The sequence below is a fragment of the Schistocerca piceifrons genome, chromosome 1 (genome assembly GCF_021461385.2).
Source record: "Schistocerca piceifrons isolate TAMUIC-IGC-003096 chromosome 1, iqSchPice1.1, whole genome shotgun sequence".
Lineage (NCBI taxonomy): Eukaryota > Metazoa > Arthropoda > Insecta > Orthoptera > Acrididae > Schistocerca > Schistocerca piceifrons.
The window spans coordinates 279307669-279325796 of record NC_060138.1 but is presented as its reverse complement, the minus strand read 5'-3'; the positions used below and the strand labels follow the sequence as shown (position 1 = coordinate 279325796).

The 18128-nt window shown below is 38.1% G+C and overlaps 1 protein-coding gene across 4 annotated transcripts in view; it reads left to right on the top strand.

Moving 5' to 3' along the window:
• Nucleotides 1-5568, top strand: part of LOC124789689 (septin-2) — a 349469-nt gene extending 343901 nt beyond the window's left edge. For all 4 annotated transcript variants that reach the window (XM_047257158.1, XM_047257151.1, XM_047257141.1 and 1 more), the window contains exon 9: nucleotides 420-5568. In XM_047257158.1, coding sequence (XP_047113114.1) covers nucleotides 420-554 — 135 coding nt within the window. In that variant the 3' untranslated portion in view covers nucleotides 555-5568. The remainder of the gene's footprint in view (nucleotides 1-419) is intronic.
• The last annotated feature ends 12560 nt before the right edge of the window (nucleotides 5569-18128 follow it).

Here is an 18128-nt window from a genome sequence, read left to right as displayed (position 1 = left end):
CTAGTTTGCTTCTTGATCAGTCAGTGACTGAAAGTATGTCTTCCCCAAGTCACTTAAATATGTAGTACTTACCACTACCTACAAAAGTGGAGATACTAATGACAGACCTATTTTATTCCCTCAAATCTTCACATTTGTTTGTGAAAGACTGCAACTGAATACTGACACATTTTTTCTTAGGAGAACATAAGTTGTCAATTGCCTCTCAGTCTGACTCCTGCAAAATAAAGATCTTGCAGAGCTAAAAGAAAGAAATTATTTCACTGGTATTTTCTGTGACTTGTGATTGTGTAGACCACTACTCCAGCACTGTTCCGTAATGTATACAAGTGTTACATAACTGTGAAACACAATCATTTCATACCCCTTGGGGAAAGGCAAAAACAAAAGCAATTAATTTCACAATTTTCTCTCGACAGATTCGGCGCATGCAGGACATGCTAACACAAATGCAAGAGAGGCTAAAGGCCACAGGTGCAAGCCCGATGTTTCGTCAAATGAGTCCAGGTCGGCAGTCGTCTCAAGAACCACAAGACAGTGTTGTTAATGTCTGAAACTGAAGATGATAATTTGTGTATTTAAATAATCAAATATTTTGTGTTGAAGATTTTGTATGTAGAATTGTTCGACTGTTTTATATGTATACATGTCAGCTTTGAATGGATTGTACTCAGTTGTTATGTAAAGAAATATTTATAATTTTTTATTTCCTTTTATGTTACTTGTAATAAGAGGCTATCAGTTGACCAATTGCCAATGGATGAGAAGAGTATAGTTAGTTAATTCAAATAGCAAGTATACATATTGTGTCAGTGTTCTTTGACTGGAAGTGGTACACAGCAAGCAGAGACCTCAAATAACTGAAAATCTATAATACGATGAAACGTCCTGTCTTCCTCCTCCCTTTTCACCTTTCACTTCATTTTTAATTAATGTTATAATCTTTAAAATGGCACACTGAAAGATTTGTTGGGATAAAACATTGCGACTTGTAAATAGGAAAGGAAACTGTTGCGACTTGTAAACAGGAAAGGAAAGTGTTCAGTCAAATGCAGAAAAGCTCAATTTAACAATAGAATAATACAGATCACAAATATCTCTCCTTCAGTTAGCAAATACTCTCTCTCTTAAACAAGACAGAAAGTATATATTTCAACTTTCAGAAATTGCCTACAAGATCAAATACATCCCCACCTCCCTCAGTGTGTGCACGCACGCATGCACTTGAAAACTGCCTGTGCACAATCCTGTGGAAAGTGCTGTGATAAGACTCTCGGCAGTCTTATTTAAGAAAGCTTCGATGGAGGAAGCTTTATTTTGCATTTTATCCAGTCTCATATTCCAATTTTTTCTCATTCAGCTTATGTAATGAAGATTGTATTTATATGGAAACAAGCCCTGTTGTCGATGAAAAAAACGAGAACAACAACGAAGTATTTCCTTTTTTGGTGATTATATCATGTTAAGCCAAGCACTAGTAAAGTTCAGTTAATTTAAGAAAAGACAAAAGTTTCTGAATATTTTTTGCCGCTTCCATTAGACTGACTTTCTTATGATCTCAGGATCAGAGATAAGGCCTATAAGTAAGAACATTATATTTCTTAAAGTTGAAAGTTCGTTGATCAGCGGATTATCTGATAAAAATCTGTCAAAATAACTGTTCCATGTTGTTTGTATTTTGTTTTCATTTGCATGCTCTAAGCTTCTCTTGTTAGCAGCACATCATCAATATTCAAGAATCTGAATCTCAACTATTCCACCACAGTTAATGCTCACCTGCAACCAGCTTGTCTCAGTTTGGATTTTGGTGAACCTTTCTTTCCACAAATTTCATTCGTTCTTCTCCTTGAATTTCAGAATAAAATCCAGTTGTTAGTTGTGCAACGGACAACTGGATTTTATTTTGAAATATAAACCATAGTTGCTGAGAAAATAAGTCATGAATGAAACATATTTCATTTTTTTTCTTTCCTCTGCTCTCTCTCTTTCTTTCTTCTCTTGCTTTTCACTGTTTTCATGACACAACTAAATGACTTACAGTGTGTTGATTAATTATGCTCAAAGTTGTTCTTGTTTGATATTACCCTCCTGTGTCAAATACCGTTACTTTCACACTGTGCATATTTACTTATGGAACTTTTAGAGATAATGCTTGTTTTGATGGTGGTGTGATTTATATTTATTAAAAAGGTATGTGCTCCCAATCCCATCAAGAGGGACAATCCTCAGTGACACAGAATGAGATAAAATTCTACATTGCCACAGGGATGTAGCTCTGAACTAATAATTCTGTAGTATACACTAACTGTAACTTAAAAGCAACATATTACGGTAGCTACCATAGGAACTTGCTGCATCCTACTCAGAACTTAAAATGGTACAAATTACTGGTTTATGCAATTAAGAGACATGAATGGTTTCCTAATTATGCAGTCCAGCTTATGTTTATCAGCAGCTACCTAATTACAGTACAAAAGAATAATGTAGAATACTTAACAATGTCACACCATATCTAGGAGTATGACAATAAAAAAGAAAGAAGGTGTGAGGAAGGAAGCACGAATACGACAAAAAAGAGAAGTGGCAAGATTTCATTTCAAAAATAATTCCAAGAAATGAACCGTGATTCAAACAGAGGCTGACGAAGGAAAGAAGGGCATTACATAATATTAGTAAGCACTATGAAGTATGAAAATGAGATTTTTAACAGCAAAATGATGTGTATTTTATACTGATTTCACTTAGGAGAGTACTTACAAACAAACAAACAAAAACAAAAGTAAGTGATGAATAGCTGATATGAAAATGCAAGAATGAGGTATCACCACCAGGAATAATGAGTTCTTGTACCTACTCCTGATTATAGCAAAGTTTTCACTACAATCTTCCTCAATATGCTGCAGTCATTTAATGATAGTACAAATCATGATCACAGTAAGTTTTGGCCTTTAAGCTGTTCTTCTTTTCCTCTTGATTAAGAAACCTATTGTTCTGAAAACTAATGCTGTGTTCCACTTAAAGAGTTCCTGCTGTCAATCCTGGGGTTCTGTCTCGTGAAGGTAAGTAGGGGGTCAGCCTTTTTGTCCATTTGTGGTTTCAGTAATTTAATGAATTAAATTCCCCCTTTGACACATATAACCTCAATGAACACTATATTTATTTGCCCTTTGAATCTACAATAGCATTGTATACTATAGACATTGGATTATTCATGATACTGTGTTAATGTACTGGATTGATGTAAGAATTTCCTTCAATAATTACTTCAGCCAAACTTCTGGTGTAAATCTAAACCAAATATAAAACTTAGCTTATATATCTGAAAATACAGATTTATAAACTGGACCTGAATGCACTACTTTATAAGTAGGAATATTCTGTCACTGAGCAAGACATTACTACTTTTTTTCCTTTTTTCCCCCTGTTTTGTTTTTAAAGAGCTTTAAATCTTTGATTGCATTTATAGACTTTGGAATACTGTTAAGAAGTTTTAAGCCCATGTGAAATCTCTTCTGGAAGAACTCAGTATTAGTGTGGGTCACATGAAACTTTTTGTTAAATCACGTATTATGTTTGTGAATACCAGTTTCTTTGCAGCCTTTGTTATCTTTCTCTGTTACACTTATTTTAAGTAGCATAAATGTTTACCTAAGGTATGTACATGATAGGGAGCATATATTATATGCTGCGAGGGCAGGTTCACTTGAACCTCTTATTTTACTTCAGCTCATTACTTAAGGGGCTCTGTTTTAGATTTTGAGTGAAACCAAAGAATTTCTTCAGAATATAATTTCATAATTTAAATGAGACTCAATATGAACATAGTAAGTACTGTACTAATAACTGTGATGATAGTGGTAAGGGATTCAAAGCTCTTGAGATGCAACCCTCTAGATGCAGTCCTATAACATAACCAAGCTTCTGACTATGCCGTATTTGATTATACCTTCATCTAATAGTATACAGATTGCTACTTAGTATCTCACAAACACCAACTGATTTTTGATTGCTGAAGAATGAGTTGATCCACTTGTTAATAAGTCCCTGCATACTATAACATTTTAACTTAGTATTCTGTTTTCACCAACCACATCACATCAAAAGCTTTACACAAATCTAAAAAATAACCCAGCTGTTCACTGTTTATGGTCCATCAGACTTAATATGCAGTTGATGCAATCGTGTGTTTTCTGTATTGATTTTGCCTTCTGAATCCACATTGCGATCTTTGATATATATAATTTTTAATCCGTAAAAGATATGACATCCATGTACATAATCCTCTTTAAATATGTAAGAGGAAATACCAATCAGCCCATAAGTTATTCACACTATGGTTTCTCACTATTCTTATACACAGCCTTTACTTTTGATGTTTTCAGTTACTCTAAAAAATGGCCTGTTTATAAAGAATAATTACATACATGTGCTCTTGAGTTATGCTTTGGACACACATGTCCAAAATTACTGAAGAGGTGACATCAATATCAGCTTAATTTGTCTTCTAGTTCTCTTACATATTTCACAACTTCATCATTAATAACAAAGCTAAAAAACATAGTTCTGTTCAACTTTATACTTGGTAGATGCAAGTTTCATCATTAAATTTATGTTTAGCATATTGTCTATAATGCCAATAAAGTAGTTTTCAAACAGGCCACTGTTTAAGGATTGCTTACCATTTTATTGTTTTGTGTTAACGGAATATTTGTACAAATGTTGCTATCTTCAACTGTTACACTTTCTCCAAGATTCTACTTTACCTAGTTTTTATGTAACTACCATTGTGAATTGATTTAGTAAACTGTATTGCAGAATTCATTGTCTAGGTTACTGGAAGCAAGTAATTATGGTGCTGCATTGTTGTGAAAAAGTCTATTTCTCCGAAAGGAGGTTATATTGGTAACGTCGTCCAGTTAGTAATATTAGTATTGCTTGTTATATTTAGCTTTCGTGGGAAACTTTATTTTGAATTAAAATAATGAATTCTATGCAGCAGCTAATTTTTTCAGTCACATAATTTGTTTCAGAGATACTTCTCTGTTTTATAAAGCAGTAGACTAAAAAATAACATGTGGGGAAATACTGAGTAAACTATTTTTTTACTAGAACATTAAAAAAACAACTTGTGTTATTCAGAAATCATATGTTTTCATAGAAATAAGTTTTATTAGTTATAACTCATGCTTTCACACTGAAACATGACATAAAACAAAATTACTTATTCTTTAATTTTCTGCCTTCTGAAGGACTTTTATTTTAATTGAATGTAAACAATTTTAATGCACTGCCAAAATATAGGTTAATGTACTATATTTTCCAAATAAATGCACCTTCATATGAATGTACAGAATAACTACTTGGCACACAATGTTGCAGCTACCAAGTCAGCAGTCACAATTAGTTGTAAGTGTTTGAAGTGAAGGTTGTGGCAATGGGTACCACTTTATTTAAAGTAAAGTGACTGACTTTTACTAGTAGATCTCTTATTGTAAAGTCTCTTGGGTTAAATTTCCAGTCTCATAATACGTTACTTTATACAGGTTTTGTAGAGTCAACAGAAAGTTAATCAATGAAATAACACACAACATTTTAGCCATGGGTAAAATTTTTATAAGTATACTGGAACATAATAAAGGATTTTCTTGATTAGAAATAATGCAGAGTACACCTTTCTATATAAAGGTGCCTTATTTTCACTTTGTATACAAATCTTTTAAAGTTAATGACATGATACTATAAAAGAGTTGTTTTTTGATCAACATTTGTAGATATGTACTGTATTTATCTTAATGACAATGAATTTTGTGCATAGTCTGTAAATTATGTGATATTAGAACATTTAGGAGCACTATGGTGTAAGTGTGTGTATTATAAGGCTGATGTATATGTAAATTATGTGCTGTACAGGACCAGAAGGACTCATTTTTGTACATTTTTATTCCCTCTTTTTAACTTTTTAATGCTAAAAATTTCATACCAATATAATTTTGACTGATCTAGCATTTTGGATAACCTTGCTATTCGTATTGTGAATTTGCAGATTATGTATTAAATAGTTAACTTATATGATATTAAGATTTATTTCCTCACTTCATCAGATGCCATCACCAATTAATTATCTTGTGAGAATGATTCTCATCAGACTGAACATTGCCAACATCCTGCTAATTGAAAACATCACCACTAAGACAAATTTTCAGCATTACTACTAATTCCATTAAAGAAAGCAAGTGGCCACTGCATGTGGAACCGTTCACACACATGTACATTTATCCATACTCTGCAAACTGCTGTGAAATACATGGGAGAGTACTTTCAACTATGAGCTTTAATATGAGGGCTGTTCAATAAAGAATGATCACAATTTTTTATGGTCATCATTTCTTGCCCTAAAATTTAATCTTATGATATTCTGTTAGCTTAATGTGCAACAAACACACTGTAGTAGTTTCATTGTTGGGACTCCTGGTTCCCACCAGTGAGAGGCACACAAGGTGAGACATGTTCAGTATTGCCTACCGCTGCAGTGGAGGTAACATGTGAGGAACAATATATGGCTTTGAAATTCTGCTTTCAACTCAACAAATCTTCAGCTGATGGTTATACAATGTTACACAATCCTATGGAGAGTCTGTTCTTCCCTACAGCACAGCTCAAAGGTGGTTTAAAATGTTTAAAGAGGGGAGACAATCTATTTCAAAGGGAGGTGGACCCGGTGCTCCAGTTACTGCTCTTACGGAACAAAACATCAACACTGCTGCTGTCACTGTGAGAGAAGATTGATGAATTACCTTAAGATCACTTCTGAAATACTAAACATTTCATTGGGTGCCACCCACACCCTGGTGACAGAAAAATTACACACGACATGTGTTTGTGCGCGATGGGTTCCAAGACTGTTGATTCCTGAACAAAAGGACATTCACGTGCAGATCTGCATACAGTTAAAGTTGATGTTAAAGTGAAATCTGGAGTTTCTTTCAAATGTAATCACTGCTGATGAAACTTGGCTACATAATTTTGATCCTGAGAAAAAATAGCAAAGCTTAGTGTGGAAATCTCCTTCATCACCAACCCCCCAAAAAACAAAAGCGATTGCTTTTGCTGGGAAAGTTATGGTCATCTAAGTCTTTGATATTCATGGAATGGTTTATCAGCATGTTGTACCTGCACATACATCAGTAACAGGACAATACTACAGGGATGTCCTGAAAACATTGCAAGTCCATATGAGGTGCAAAAGACCATATTTCCGTGAGAGCAGGCTGGATGCTGCACCACAATAATGTCACATATTGCCAATGTTGCTGCTGAATATCTTGCAAAAACCAACATGAAGTGCACCCCTCACCCTCCCTATAGTCCAGCTTTAGCCGTGGCTTTTTGCTTTTCCCTAACATGAAGAAACACCCTCGTGGGAGGCATTATCAATCATCAGAAGCAATGGTAAAGGCTGTGGAGGCGATTTTGAAGGACCTCTCAAAAAAATTGTTTCCAACATGTATTTGAAGACTGGCAGAAACACTGGGACAAGTGCATCGCATTCATGGGAGACTACTTTGAGAAGGGCCATCAAAATTATAAGGATGAGTAAAGGTATGTTAAAAAAAAAAAAAAAAAAAAAAAAAAAAATTATAATTCTTTATTGAACAGCCCTTGTATATTCCTAGATTACTCACATAATACTGGTTCTTGAAACTTTGTAAGTAGATTTTCATGAGATAGTTTGTCATCAAGCATCTTCCAGTATTTTTGTGACATTCTCTTCTGGGTCAATAAACCTGTGATCATACCTGTTGCCATTCATTACATACACATTCAGTATCATTTTTAGTCCTATTTGCTTATGGGAGGCACACAATTGAGCAGTGTCCTTGTGTGTGATAAAATATTCATCCCTATTGCTACCATACACTATGTGATCAAAAGTATCCAGACATCTGACTGAAAATGACTTCCAAGTACATGGCGCCCTCCATCGGTAATGGTGGAATTCAAAATGGTGTTCACCCACCCTTAGCCTTGATGACAGCTTCCACTCTCACATGTATATATTCAATCAGGTGCTGGAAGGTTTCATGGGGAATGGCAGTCTATTCTTCACGGAGTGCTGCACTGAGGATGTCGAATGGTGAGGCCTGCCACGAAGTCAGTATTCCAAAACATCCCAAAGGTGTTCTATAGGATTCAGGTCAAGACTGTGCAGGCTGGTCCGTTACAGGGATGTTATTGTCGTATAACCACTCCCCCACAGGCCGTGCATTATGAACAGGTACTCAATCGTGCTGAAAGAGGCAGTTGCCATCCCTGAATTGCTCTTCAACAGTGGGAAGCAAGAAGGTGCTTTTAACATCAATGTAGGCCTGTGCTGTAATCGTGCCAATCAAAACAACAAGGGGTGCAAGCCCCCTCCATGAAAAACACGACCACACCATAACACCACCGCCTCCGAATTTTACTGTTGGCACTACACACGCTAGCAGATGGCGTTCACTGGGCATTCGCCATACCCACACCCTGCCACGATCGTCACATTGTGTACCGTGATTCGTCACTCCATACAACATTTTTCCACTGTTCAATGTGTACGCTCCTTACACTAAGTGAGGCATCGTTTGGCATTTACCGGCATGATGTGTGGCTTATGATCAGTTGCTTGACCATGAAATCTAAGTTTTCTCACCTAACTGTCATAGTACTTGTAGTGGATCCTGATACAGTTCGGAATTCCTATATCATGGTCCAGATAGATGTCTGCCTATTACAAACTACGACCTCCTTCAACTGTCGGCGGTCTCAATCAGTCAACAGATGAGGTCGGCCTGTACGCTTTTGTGCTGTACGTGTCCCTTCACATTTACACTTCACTACTACATCAGAAACAGTGGACCTAGGGATGTTTAGGAGTATGTAAATCTCGCATACAGACATATGACGCAAGTGACACCCAATTACCTGCCAATGTTCGAAGACCGTGAGTTCCGCAGAGTGCCCCATTCTGCTCTCACACAATGTATAATGACTACTGAGTACTTGGCACTAGGTGGCAGCACAATGCACATAATATGAAAAACATATGTTTTGGGTGGTGTCTGGATACTTTTGATCACACAGTGTAATTAAATCACACAGCATTTAAACAGAAAGATTTATCATCTTATTTTGTTTAGTATGTTTGTTACACTGTGACTGCAAAAAGTTATGTTACAATGCATGAATAGTTGACAGTGAATACGTATATAGTTGTTTAAAGTGTTTGTTATTCCACAGCTATCTACAATGTGAAACCAGACTCTCTTCTTGACATCTGATTTTTTGACAATACCCAGTCACGTATTACATCTCTATAGAACCGTTATTTGACAGTGGGCCAAAATAAGACATAATGGATACTGAGCTATTATAGTCACTGCCATTATATACTCTTTAAACAATTATCACAGTTTTATTTAATTTAAAATTCAGTTACAGTTAGTTTTATCATATTCACAAGGCAACCACATAGCAATTGGACTTCTGTATTTATGGTATAAGAAGTCAGAATTTAATTACAATTCGCCCAAAGCATCTCTCAAAAATTATTGAGAAAATTGACTTTGAAGTTTTCCAGCCACATTTAATATCCGAAAATAATGTTCATATTTTTGAATGAGCAGTGTGCTCCTGTGGTGGAGTGCTTGCTTGCTGTGTGTGGGTGGCCTCACATTCCAGGTGGAATCAAATTTTTAAACAACGGCGCATGTTCTATCGGCATTTACGGAAGTTGCATGCCCGCTGGAGGTAATGGACCTGGGTGGCCATTAGGGAGCACACTAGTGCCACTATGTGAATACACTGGCCAATAGTGTTGCTTACAGCTGATATAAATATGGGTGCCCATCAATCAGTCAGTCTGATATTGTCATTTACTATCATCGCCTCTGGTTGCGATTCAGATCGTCTCTTTCTTCGCTCTTGGCATCATTGTGGCGAAGGCTCCCCCTCTGCACACTTTGTTATTTACATAGATTGCTTTGGTCTTATCCTTGTCTGTGTCCTGTCAGCAATAAACCAGCCATGCAGAGCTCAGCTACCACTAGATGTCATGTTCTGTTCCACAGGCAGCCCTTCTGTCTTGCAGCTTATTTTTTTTTTCTTTTGGTACCTTAATATGTACCCACCTCTCTGTGTTAGTTGTTTTTTCTCTGTATCTAACAGTCTTCCCACTAGCACATCTCATAATTTACTACCTCAAGTTTTCTGAAAGATAGTAACTGCACCATTAAGTGGGCTACACCTGTCAGAATAGATTAAAAGTTTTGTGTCCACATTTCAACACTTGACCTGCTGCCCAGGGGAAAATAAGCATTAATGGCTTGCTCTTGTCACATGCACTTGGAGATACTAAACAACCTAAAAACATACTACTTCTAATAGCTATGATTATTATTGTGCAAATGAAGTAAATACTGCTGTAACATTCGTCAGTGCACTGTCCTCAGTCACTAACAAAAGTATATGCACTCAACAGCTGTAACACCCTATATATTGCACACAAAAATTCAGTTCTCATTGCAAATTAAGGTCCTTAGTTGCTGATTTTTTGTAAAAAATTGTAATTTTTTTAATTATACAATCTTGATTAACAAACTAAATTTTGTCCCTATCTTTTTGTGTTTCACACTTCACAAAAATTCTCAGAGAATATGCACCTTTGTTTAAAAATTTGACTCTGCCACAATCTGAACCCGGGCTCCCCACTTGTTAAGTGAGCATCACATAGCCATGCTGCTTGTCAAAATACCACCACCTTAGTTTAGCATATTAAAAAATGGTTGGAAAACTTCAAAGTCAAGTTTCTCAAGTATTTTTGAGAGATGCATCAAATTGCTTTGGGAGGGGTGTATTTGACAGCTGAAATCCGATTGCCGTTTGGTCTCCATGTCACACAGTTTTATAAGGGACCTCTCATGACAACTTATTTAATACAGCTTTTTGTCCAAAATTACTGACAAGTATTTCACAAATTTGGATTCCAATACAGATATGAGTTTTTTAATATGAGTTACATATTATATTTCTTTCATAAAGTATCTTACCTATTGTGTGCATTCTCAGATATTAATATGTGAGTATTATAACTACTTACATATGAGAAATTGTACTTTCATATTGTTTGGAACAAGGAAATATCCAGGAAATACATATTATCTGACAAATAATTATTAAATGAGTAAACAATTCTTGAATTAGTTACCAGAAGTTTCAATTGTTCACTCAAAATTACACGTTAATGCTAAAAATCTGAAGAGACACGCTACAGGATTGGGAAATACCATGATAATCAAAAACATTATGACCACAACATTGGATGCCACCTGGTGTGCTGCTGGCATGTGACGTGTTAGCAGAAGTATGTAAGTGGAGTAGACACGGACGGATCACCATAGCAAAGACATGGGCTGCAAATGGGAAAATCCATTGATTTAGGTGATTTTAACAAAGGACAGATTATTATTAGGCAGAGCCTGTAAATGAGTATCTCAAAAATGGCAAAGCTGGCTGAATGTTCACATGCTGCTGGCTTGGGTGTCTATGGAAAGAGGTGGAAGGATAGTGAAACTACCACAAAGTGCTAAGTGGTGGGACATCCATGACTTTTCAGAGAACATGGAGTTCTGCAGCAGACAACCCGTATGTGTTTGCATGTTGACCAAACATTATCAGCAGTTACAATGCCAGTGGTCACGGGACCATCAGGATCCAACCATCATTCAATGGAAACGTGTCAGTTTTCAGGTAAATCACATTTTTGCTATACTAGGTCGATGGTTGTCTCCACAAACACCATCATCAAGGTGAACGATGGCTCAAAACTTACAGCATGTCACACGTGCAAGCTGGTGGGAGGAGTGTAATGCTACAGGAGACGGTTTTCTACACTTGCATGGAACCTGTGGTAATAATTGAAGACAAGCTGACAGCACCCCTCCATGCTTTATGTCTTCCCCAAGATGAGGTCATCTTTCAGCAGTATAATTATCCATGTCTTGGAGCCAGAATTACACTGCAGTGGTTTGAGGAGCATTATAATGAACTCATGTTTGTCTCAGTGGCCAAATTCACCTGATGTAAATCCTATGGAACCCATCTGGGTCACTATCAGGCGCCATCACCGCATATGCAAATCAGCAGCCCTTTATTTATATAAATTACATGACCTGTGCATAGACATTTAAAGCCACATAACTCCACAAACCTACCAACAAACTGCCGGATCCCCAAGATGCAGAATCAGTGATGTATTTCATTCTAAAGATGCACAAGCAAGCTATTACACAGGTGGTAATAAGATAGTTACATTTCAGTGTACACAAGAAAAGAATTATTAATTTGTAGTGATTTTATTGTAGATTTCTTGAAGGAATCTGACAGGAAAATTGAATCGGCCAATTATGTGATATCAGCCATAAATTTTCCTATTTGAGCCTTATTGGCAATGTTTTCATTCGACCAGCAGAAGTTGAGACACACACGCCTATCTGGAGATAATGGATTGTCCGATCATGACGCACCATTAGTCACAGTGTGTATCTTAGCTGTAAGGACAGTTTGGAAACAGTAAGAATACAATGAGACCGATTAATGATGAAACTGGATTGAATTTTCCCATTTTGGGAAGACTGAAGGAGTGCTCTGTTTTACTTGCTAAAAACATTCGTCAACCTCGATCATATAAATATTTCTTTATTTAAGACTACCGGTTTCAACACATTTTGCTGTCATCTTCAGGGCTTAAAAATCTTTTAGCTATAAAACGAGCTCACAGATGCTTGTTACATCACAAAAACACAGTACACATCTTTTCACATAAGGTGGGCATATTCTAAACAGTCCATGCATGTATAAACATTAACCTAGATGTCACTGACAACCTTTACATTATCAATACATGAGGCAGCCAATTAGGTTTCACTCAGCACTTCTCAATCTACCGTGTGCACTAGACATTTTTTCTATGGAGGGAACTTCCTATGATGAACTGTTGTACAAGGTACAAATTATCACATTCTTGGTCAAATGTTCTAAACTTGAGCCACAGTTCCTCTACTTGTTTCAACTCTTAAAAGATTCAAGTCTCTCCTTGAAATATCAGGCTACTGTCCTTAGATTGATGAACATGTAAATCTTTCTACTTGCTTTATTTGTCCTTTGTACTTCAGCTATCACTGTTGCTACAATTGGCCTTTCATCCACTGACATAAGTGACTTCAACAGTGGGCAGATTAGTATGGCCCAGCACCTAGGAACAAGCATCTCAGAAACTGCAAAGTGGTTAGTTGTTAGCATGGTACTACAGAATGTGGGTGAAGCTCTGTGAAACCATAAATAGACAACAACGTGTCGGACATCCATGCCTCATCTCAAACCATAGGAGTCAGGGAATTGTCCACTCCACAAAGCAGGATGAGAGGCAGTCTAGGCAGACCTGGTATCCAATTATAATGCTGGTGCAAGCACAAGTGTTTTGGACCTCACCAATCAGCACACATTGAGCTTGGGGTTTTGCCACAGAAGACACCTATGTGTTTCCATGTTGACCTGATGACATCATCAATTGAAATTGTAGTGGACATGGGATCATGGAGATTGGACTTGCGTATCAATAGCAAAGTGACACCTTGTCGAATGAATCACAATTCTTGCAACACTAGATTGATGGTTGTATCCAGATACAATGTCTTTCAGGAAAATGGCTGCTCGAAAAATGCAAAGTGCCATGGATGCAGGCAAGTGGGAGCAGTATAAACAACAGGAAAAATTCATTTGGCCTTCCATGGGACCTGTGTTGGTAATCGAAGGTAACAGCACAGTTGTGGACTATGTGAATAATAATGTAGACCATCTCCAACCCTTCATGTCTGATGTCTTCCCTGATGGTGTTGGTGATTGCATATTCCTGCATGACAATTGTCCATATCTCAAAGCCAGAATCGTGCTACAATGATTTCAAGAATATGATGATATTTTGGCCATTAAATTTGTGTGATGTGAACCTGATGGAACACTTCTGTGAAGTTAAAAGGTCACAGCACTCTTCCCATTAACCACTGGCCAATAATTTAAGGAAGTTATGTGAGCCATGCATAGATATCTGGTGATAAACATCTCCACAGGGTGTATACATGGACAAGGAAAAAAAAATTCCCAGATTTCCCGGTTGAAAATACACTTTCTCCCGGGTGAAAATACACTTTTTCCGTTTTAAGTGACAGTATACTTTTCCTCGGCACTGTAAAACTTCTCAATCCTTAGAATGTTTATGGTTTTCTACATAGGCGTAGAATTTGCCGGCACTTTAGATAATTCGAATTCCACCAAACAGTGCATGTTACTCTCCGAAGCAATGAAATCGAGATTGCGATGCGCTTTTGTATGCCAGTCATGGCTGATGTCACGTGATCTCACCAGCTGATCACAGGACACGTGATGTAGTCAACCAATAGCAAGATCACTCTTAAGTAGCGCGAACACACAAAAAAGAAAAGTTAATGGTTTAAATTAATACACATAGTATTGCTACAACAAAAACAAAGCTTTCATAAATAATATTGGTCTTGAAGATTAATAAGCTGCAAGAGAAGCTAAGCTTCCACATATAATGCTGATCTTTTTGTGTGTGTTACACTTTAATATACATCACACAAATGTACCAGTAAAATTTTTAATAACGACGTAAATGTCTGATCTTCTGGGCTCGAAATTCTTCTAGATGGTTGTCCTCAAAGAGTTGATTTTTAAATGAGAGTCAAACGCTCTGTGATTTACGAAATTCATCGTACATTCTCGCACATAGTTCATCTTGCGTAAAAGGAAGTTTACTTTGAAAGTAACACTTTTCAAGCCACCATTCGCAATATTTTCCCGTGACCTGTTCGTTTAAGCAGTTGCCAGAGAGCGCCAGATAACAGGCGTCACTGAGCCTGCGCAGCTACGATGACGCAGGAAGCCCGCCATCTTCGTACGTGTAAAACGTTAAAAGATCTTGCATTATGTCATAAAAGAAACAAGACATCAAAGGATACTTCAAGAGCGTCGGAATTTCGTGAACCATACTAAAATGCATAATTCGGCTTAAAGTGCACAATCGTTATGTCCAGATTCGGATGTAAATTTTCTTGAGTACCAGCGCTGTATTATCTAATGTTTGGTTCTTTATTATGGCATAATGCCATACGAGCTAGAAGATGGAAAACGTGCACTTGAAATGCAAGTTGAAACTAGCCAACAGTGTGAAATTAAACACTTCGTTTCAAATAAATTGACTGCAAAAGATTAATAAAAGCCGAATCGTTTTAGCAAACAGACAAAAATAAGTTAATTGTTCTGCAAGGTGGTTAATGCTTGACTGTCAGAACGTAACAACATATTTTAGCCTTCCGTAATTATGCGAACGTATTTTAATTCATTTGGTAGCTCCCGGCCACAGAAATCCGTTTTGTTTTCATTTAATGTGAGAGCAATAAACGAAGAGGAAAGAGCAAAATCACTAAACGTAAGCACAGGTCACGTGGAGACTATCCACCGCCCCACTACAACTCAGAGTGCTCTGTGCATCAGCCCCAGATCTACGATATATTTCCGAACCGGAGAAATTTAGATAGTGGCGCCCAGCCACACGTCTGTAGCCAGAAGCGGGAGAAGGTACAGTACTACTCATACGCGACTCAACTGCGCATGCGCAAGAGCCCGCCCGCAACTGCTCAAATGAATCTAATGTAAACAGCTGTCACGTCACGCTCATCGGAAGCAATTTGTTGTTAGGAAGCACTGCATGTTCTTCCTAAAGGCTTTGACACACTTTGGTTGGCAGACGCCTGTATGAGCACTGTGTTTTGTTGTTGTATGTGGCGCATTTCCTTTGCGACTTAAGTTTTATTTTCGTTTTTTTTTTTTTCTCTCGTTCAAGTTTTGTTGCAGCAGCATTATTCTGCAGAAGTGGGATACAGTAATATCCTTCATTAGAGGATTGGTTCTTAGCAGTCAAAATCACAAAAATTCAACTGGTAACTAAAACAATGAAAAACTCCCGGAGTTCTAAAAAATTCCCGGGTTTTTCCCGGTTTTCTCCCGGACGAAAAAATTCCCAGATTTTTCCCGGATCTCCCGGGTCGTATACACCCTGCTCCAGAAACTTGTTGAATCCATTTAGTGTAGAATCGCTGCTGTATTGAATTCCAAAGGTTTGTCTGTTTTGTTTTGTTTTAGTGCACAAAAACAACTAGGGTCATCACATCCATGTCAAAACTGTAGAACACAAAGACAAAAACTGTAGAAAATAAAGATAAAAACTGTAGAACATAAAGACAAAGAGAGGAGTTAAAAACGACTACATGTCAGTTCCAAAGAATTAAAGACAAGACAGCTAAAGACAGGGATGTGCAGAAAGGTCTATAAAATACACCATAGAGAAACGGAGGTCCAGAACTAAAAATTAAATGGTCTTTGCCATATTGCTATGAGGATAAAAAGTAAAACGTGGTTGACAGCCTGCGTGTCATTTGCTAAACTGACGGCAAACACAAATGACAACATAATCAGTTAAGAAAAGGGCATTCCACCAGGAAATGATGGACAGCCACAAATTACGTGCAATGGGCACAAAGTGGTGGGGGTGCACCACATAACAAATGGCAATGACTAAAGAAACTGCCCAATATCCAAACTAGTTAAAATGATCTCCTCGCAGCGAAAGGGCTGAGAGGAGCTTGTCCAAGCTGCTGGGAGAGGCTTAGTAGCCCGGAGCTTGTTCCTATGAAGGGAGGGCCAGTGGTGATGTCAAAGTGACATCACCTGCTGACAGACGGCAACACAAGAGATTATCAGAAGAGGGCATTCCACCAGGATATGATGGACAGCCACAAATTATGTGCAATGGGCACAAAGTGGTGGGGGAGCACCACTTAACAAATGGCGATGGCTAAAGAAACAGTGCCCAATATGCAAACTAGTTAAAATGATCTCCTTGCAGCGAAAGGACTGAGAGGAGCTCGTCCAAGGTGCTGGGAGAGGCTTAGTAGCCCGGAGCTTGTTCCTATGAAGGGAGGGCCAGTGGTGATGTCAAAGTGACACCACCTGCTGACAGACGGCAACACAAGAGATTATCAGAGGGAATATAAGAACTAGTGGGCTGAGGTACGAGGACTGCAGCCTTGGCAGCAGCATAGGTGCCCGTTTCCTGTCAGACCAACGTGACCAGGAACCCACATAAACATCACAGCGGCTCCATCACGAGTGAGCAAGTGACAGTTTTCCTGCACCCTTTGCACTAAGGGATGGACAGTGTGCAGCAAACACAAGCCTTGAAGGGTGCTGAGAGAGTCTGAGCAGGTGATGCAATTGAAAAGCCTGTGTGGCTGGATGTACTGTGTGGCCTGATACAGAGTGAAGAACTCTGCTGTAAATACTGAGCAGTGTTCCAGAAGCCGATACTGAAAAACGTCTGTGCCAATGACGGATGCATACCTGACACCACAGTCAGTCCGAGAGCCAGCAGTGTACACAAAGATACTATGCAAAGGTAGTGAAACTGATGGTGATGGAGTGATGCTGGAATAGTGTCCTTAGGAAATGAAGGAAGGCCAAAGTGAATGAGGGCAGCCACATGAAGCCATGATGGTGAAAGGTTCACACCCATAGGGAAAGTTGCAGGTAGCATGAAGTTAAGTTGCCAGAGCAAGGACCGAAAATGAACTCCAGGAGGTCACACCCCATACTGGCGATCAAAGGAGTCATCGAAACAGGAGGCATAGGATGGATGGCCACGCATGGCAGACAAATGCATGCATATCTGCTGAGGAGAAAGTCAAGGTGGTAGGACAATCGTAGTTTGGCAACTTCTGCATACAGGCTCTCAACTGGGATAGTGTAAAAGGCACCTGTGGCCAAACGGATGCCACAATGTTGCGTAATGTTGAGACGGCATAAGAGTGATGGACATGCAGATGCATAAATGTAGCATGCATATTCTAGTTTAGAACAGACAAAGGACAGGTACAAATGGAGGACGGTGGTTCAATCTGCACCCCACGAAGTATCATTGAGGACATGTAGGACATTGAGGGACCACACACAGCGGGCTGCCA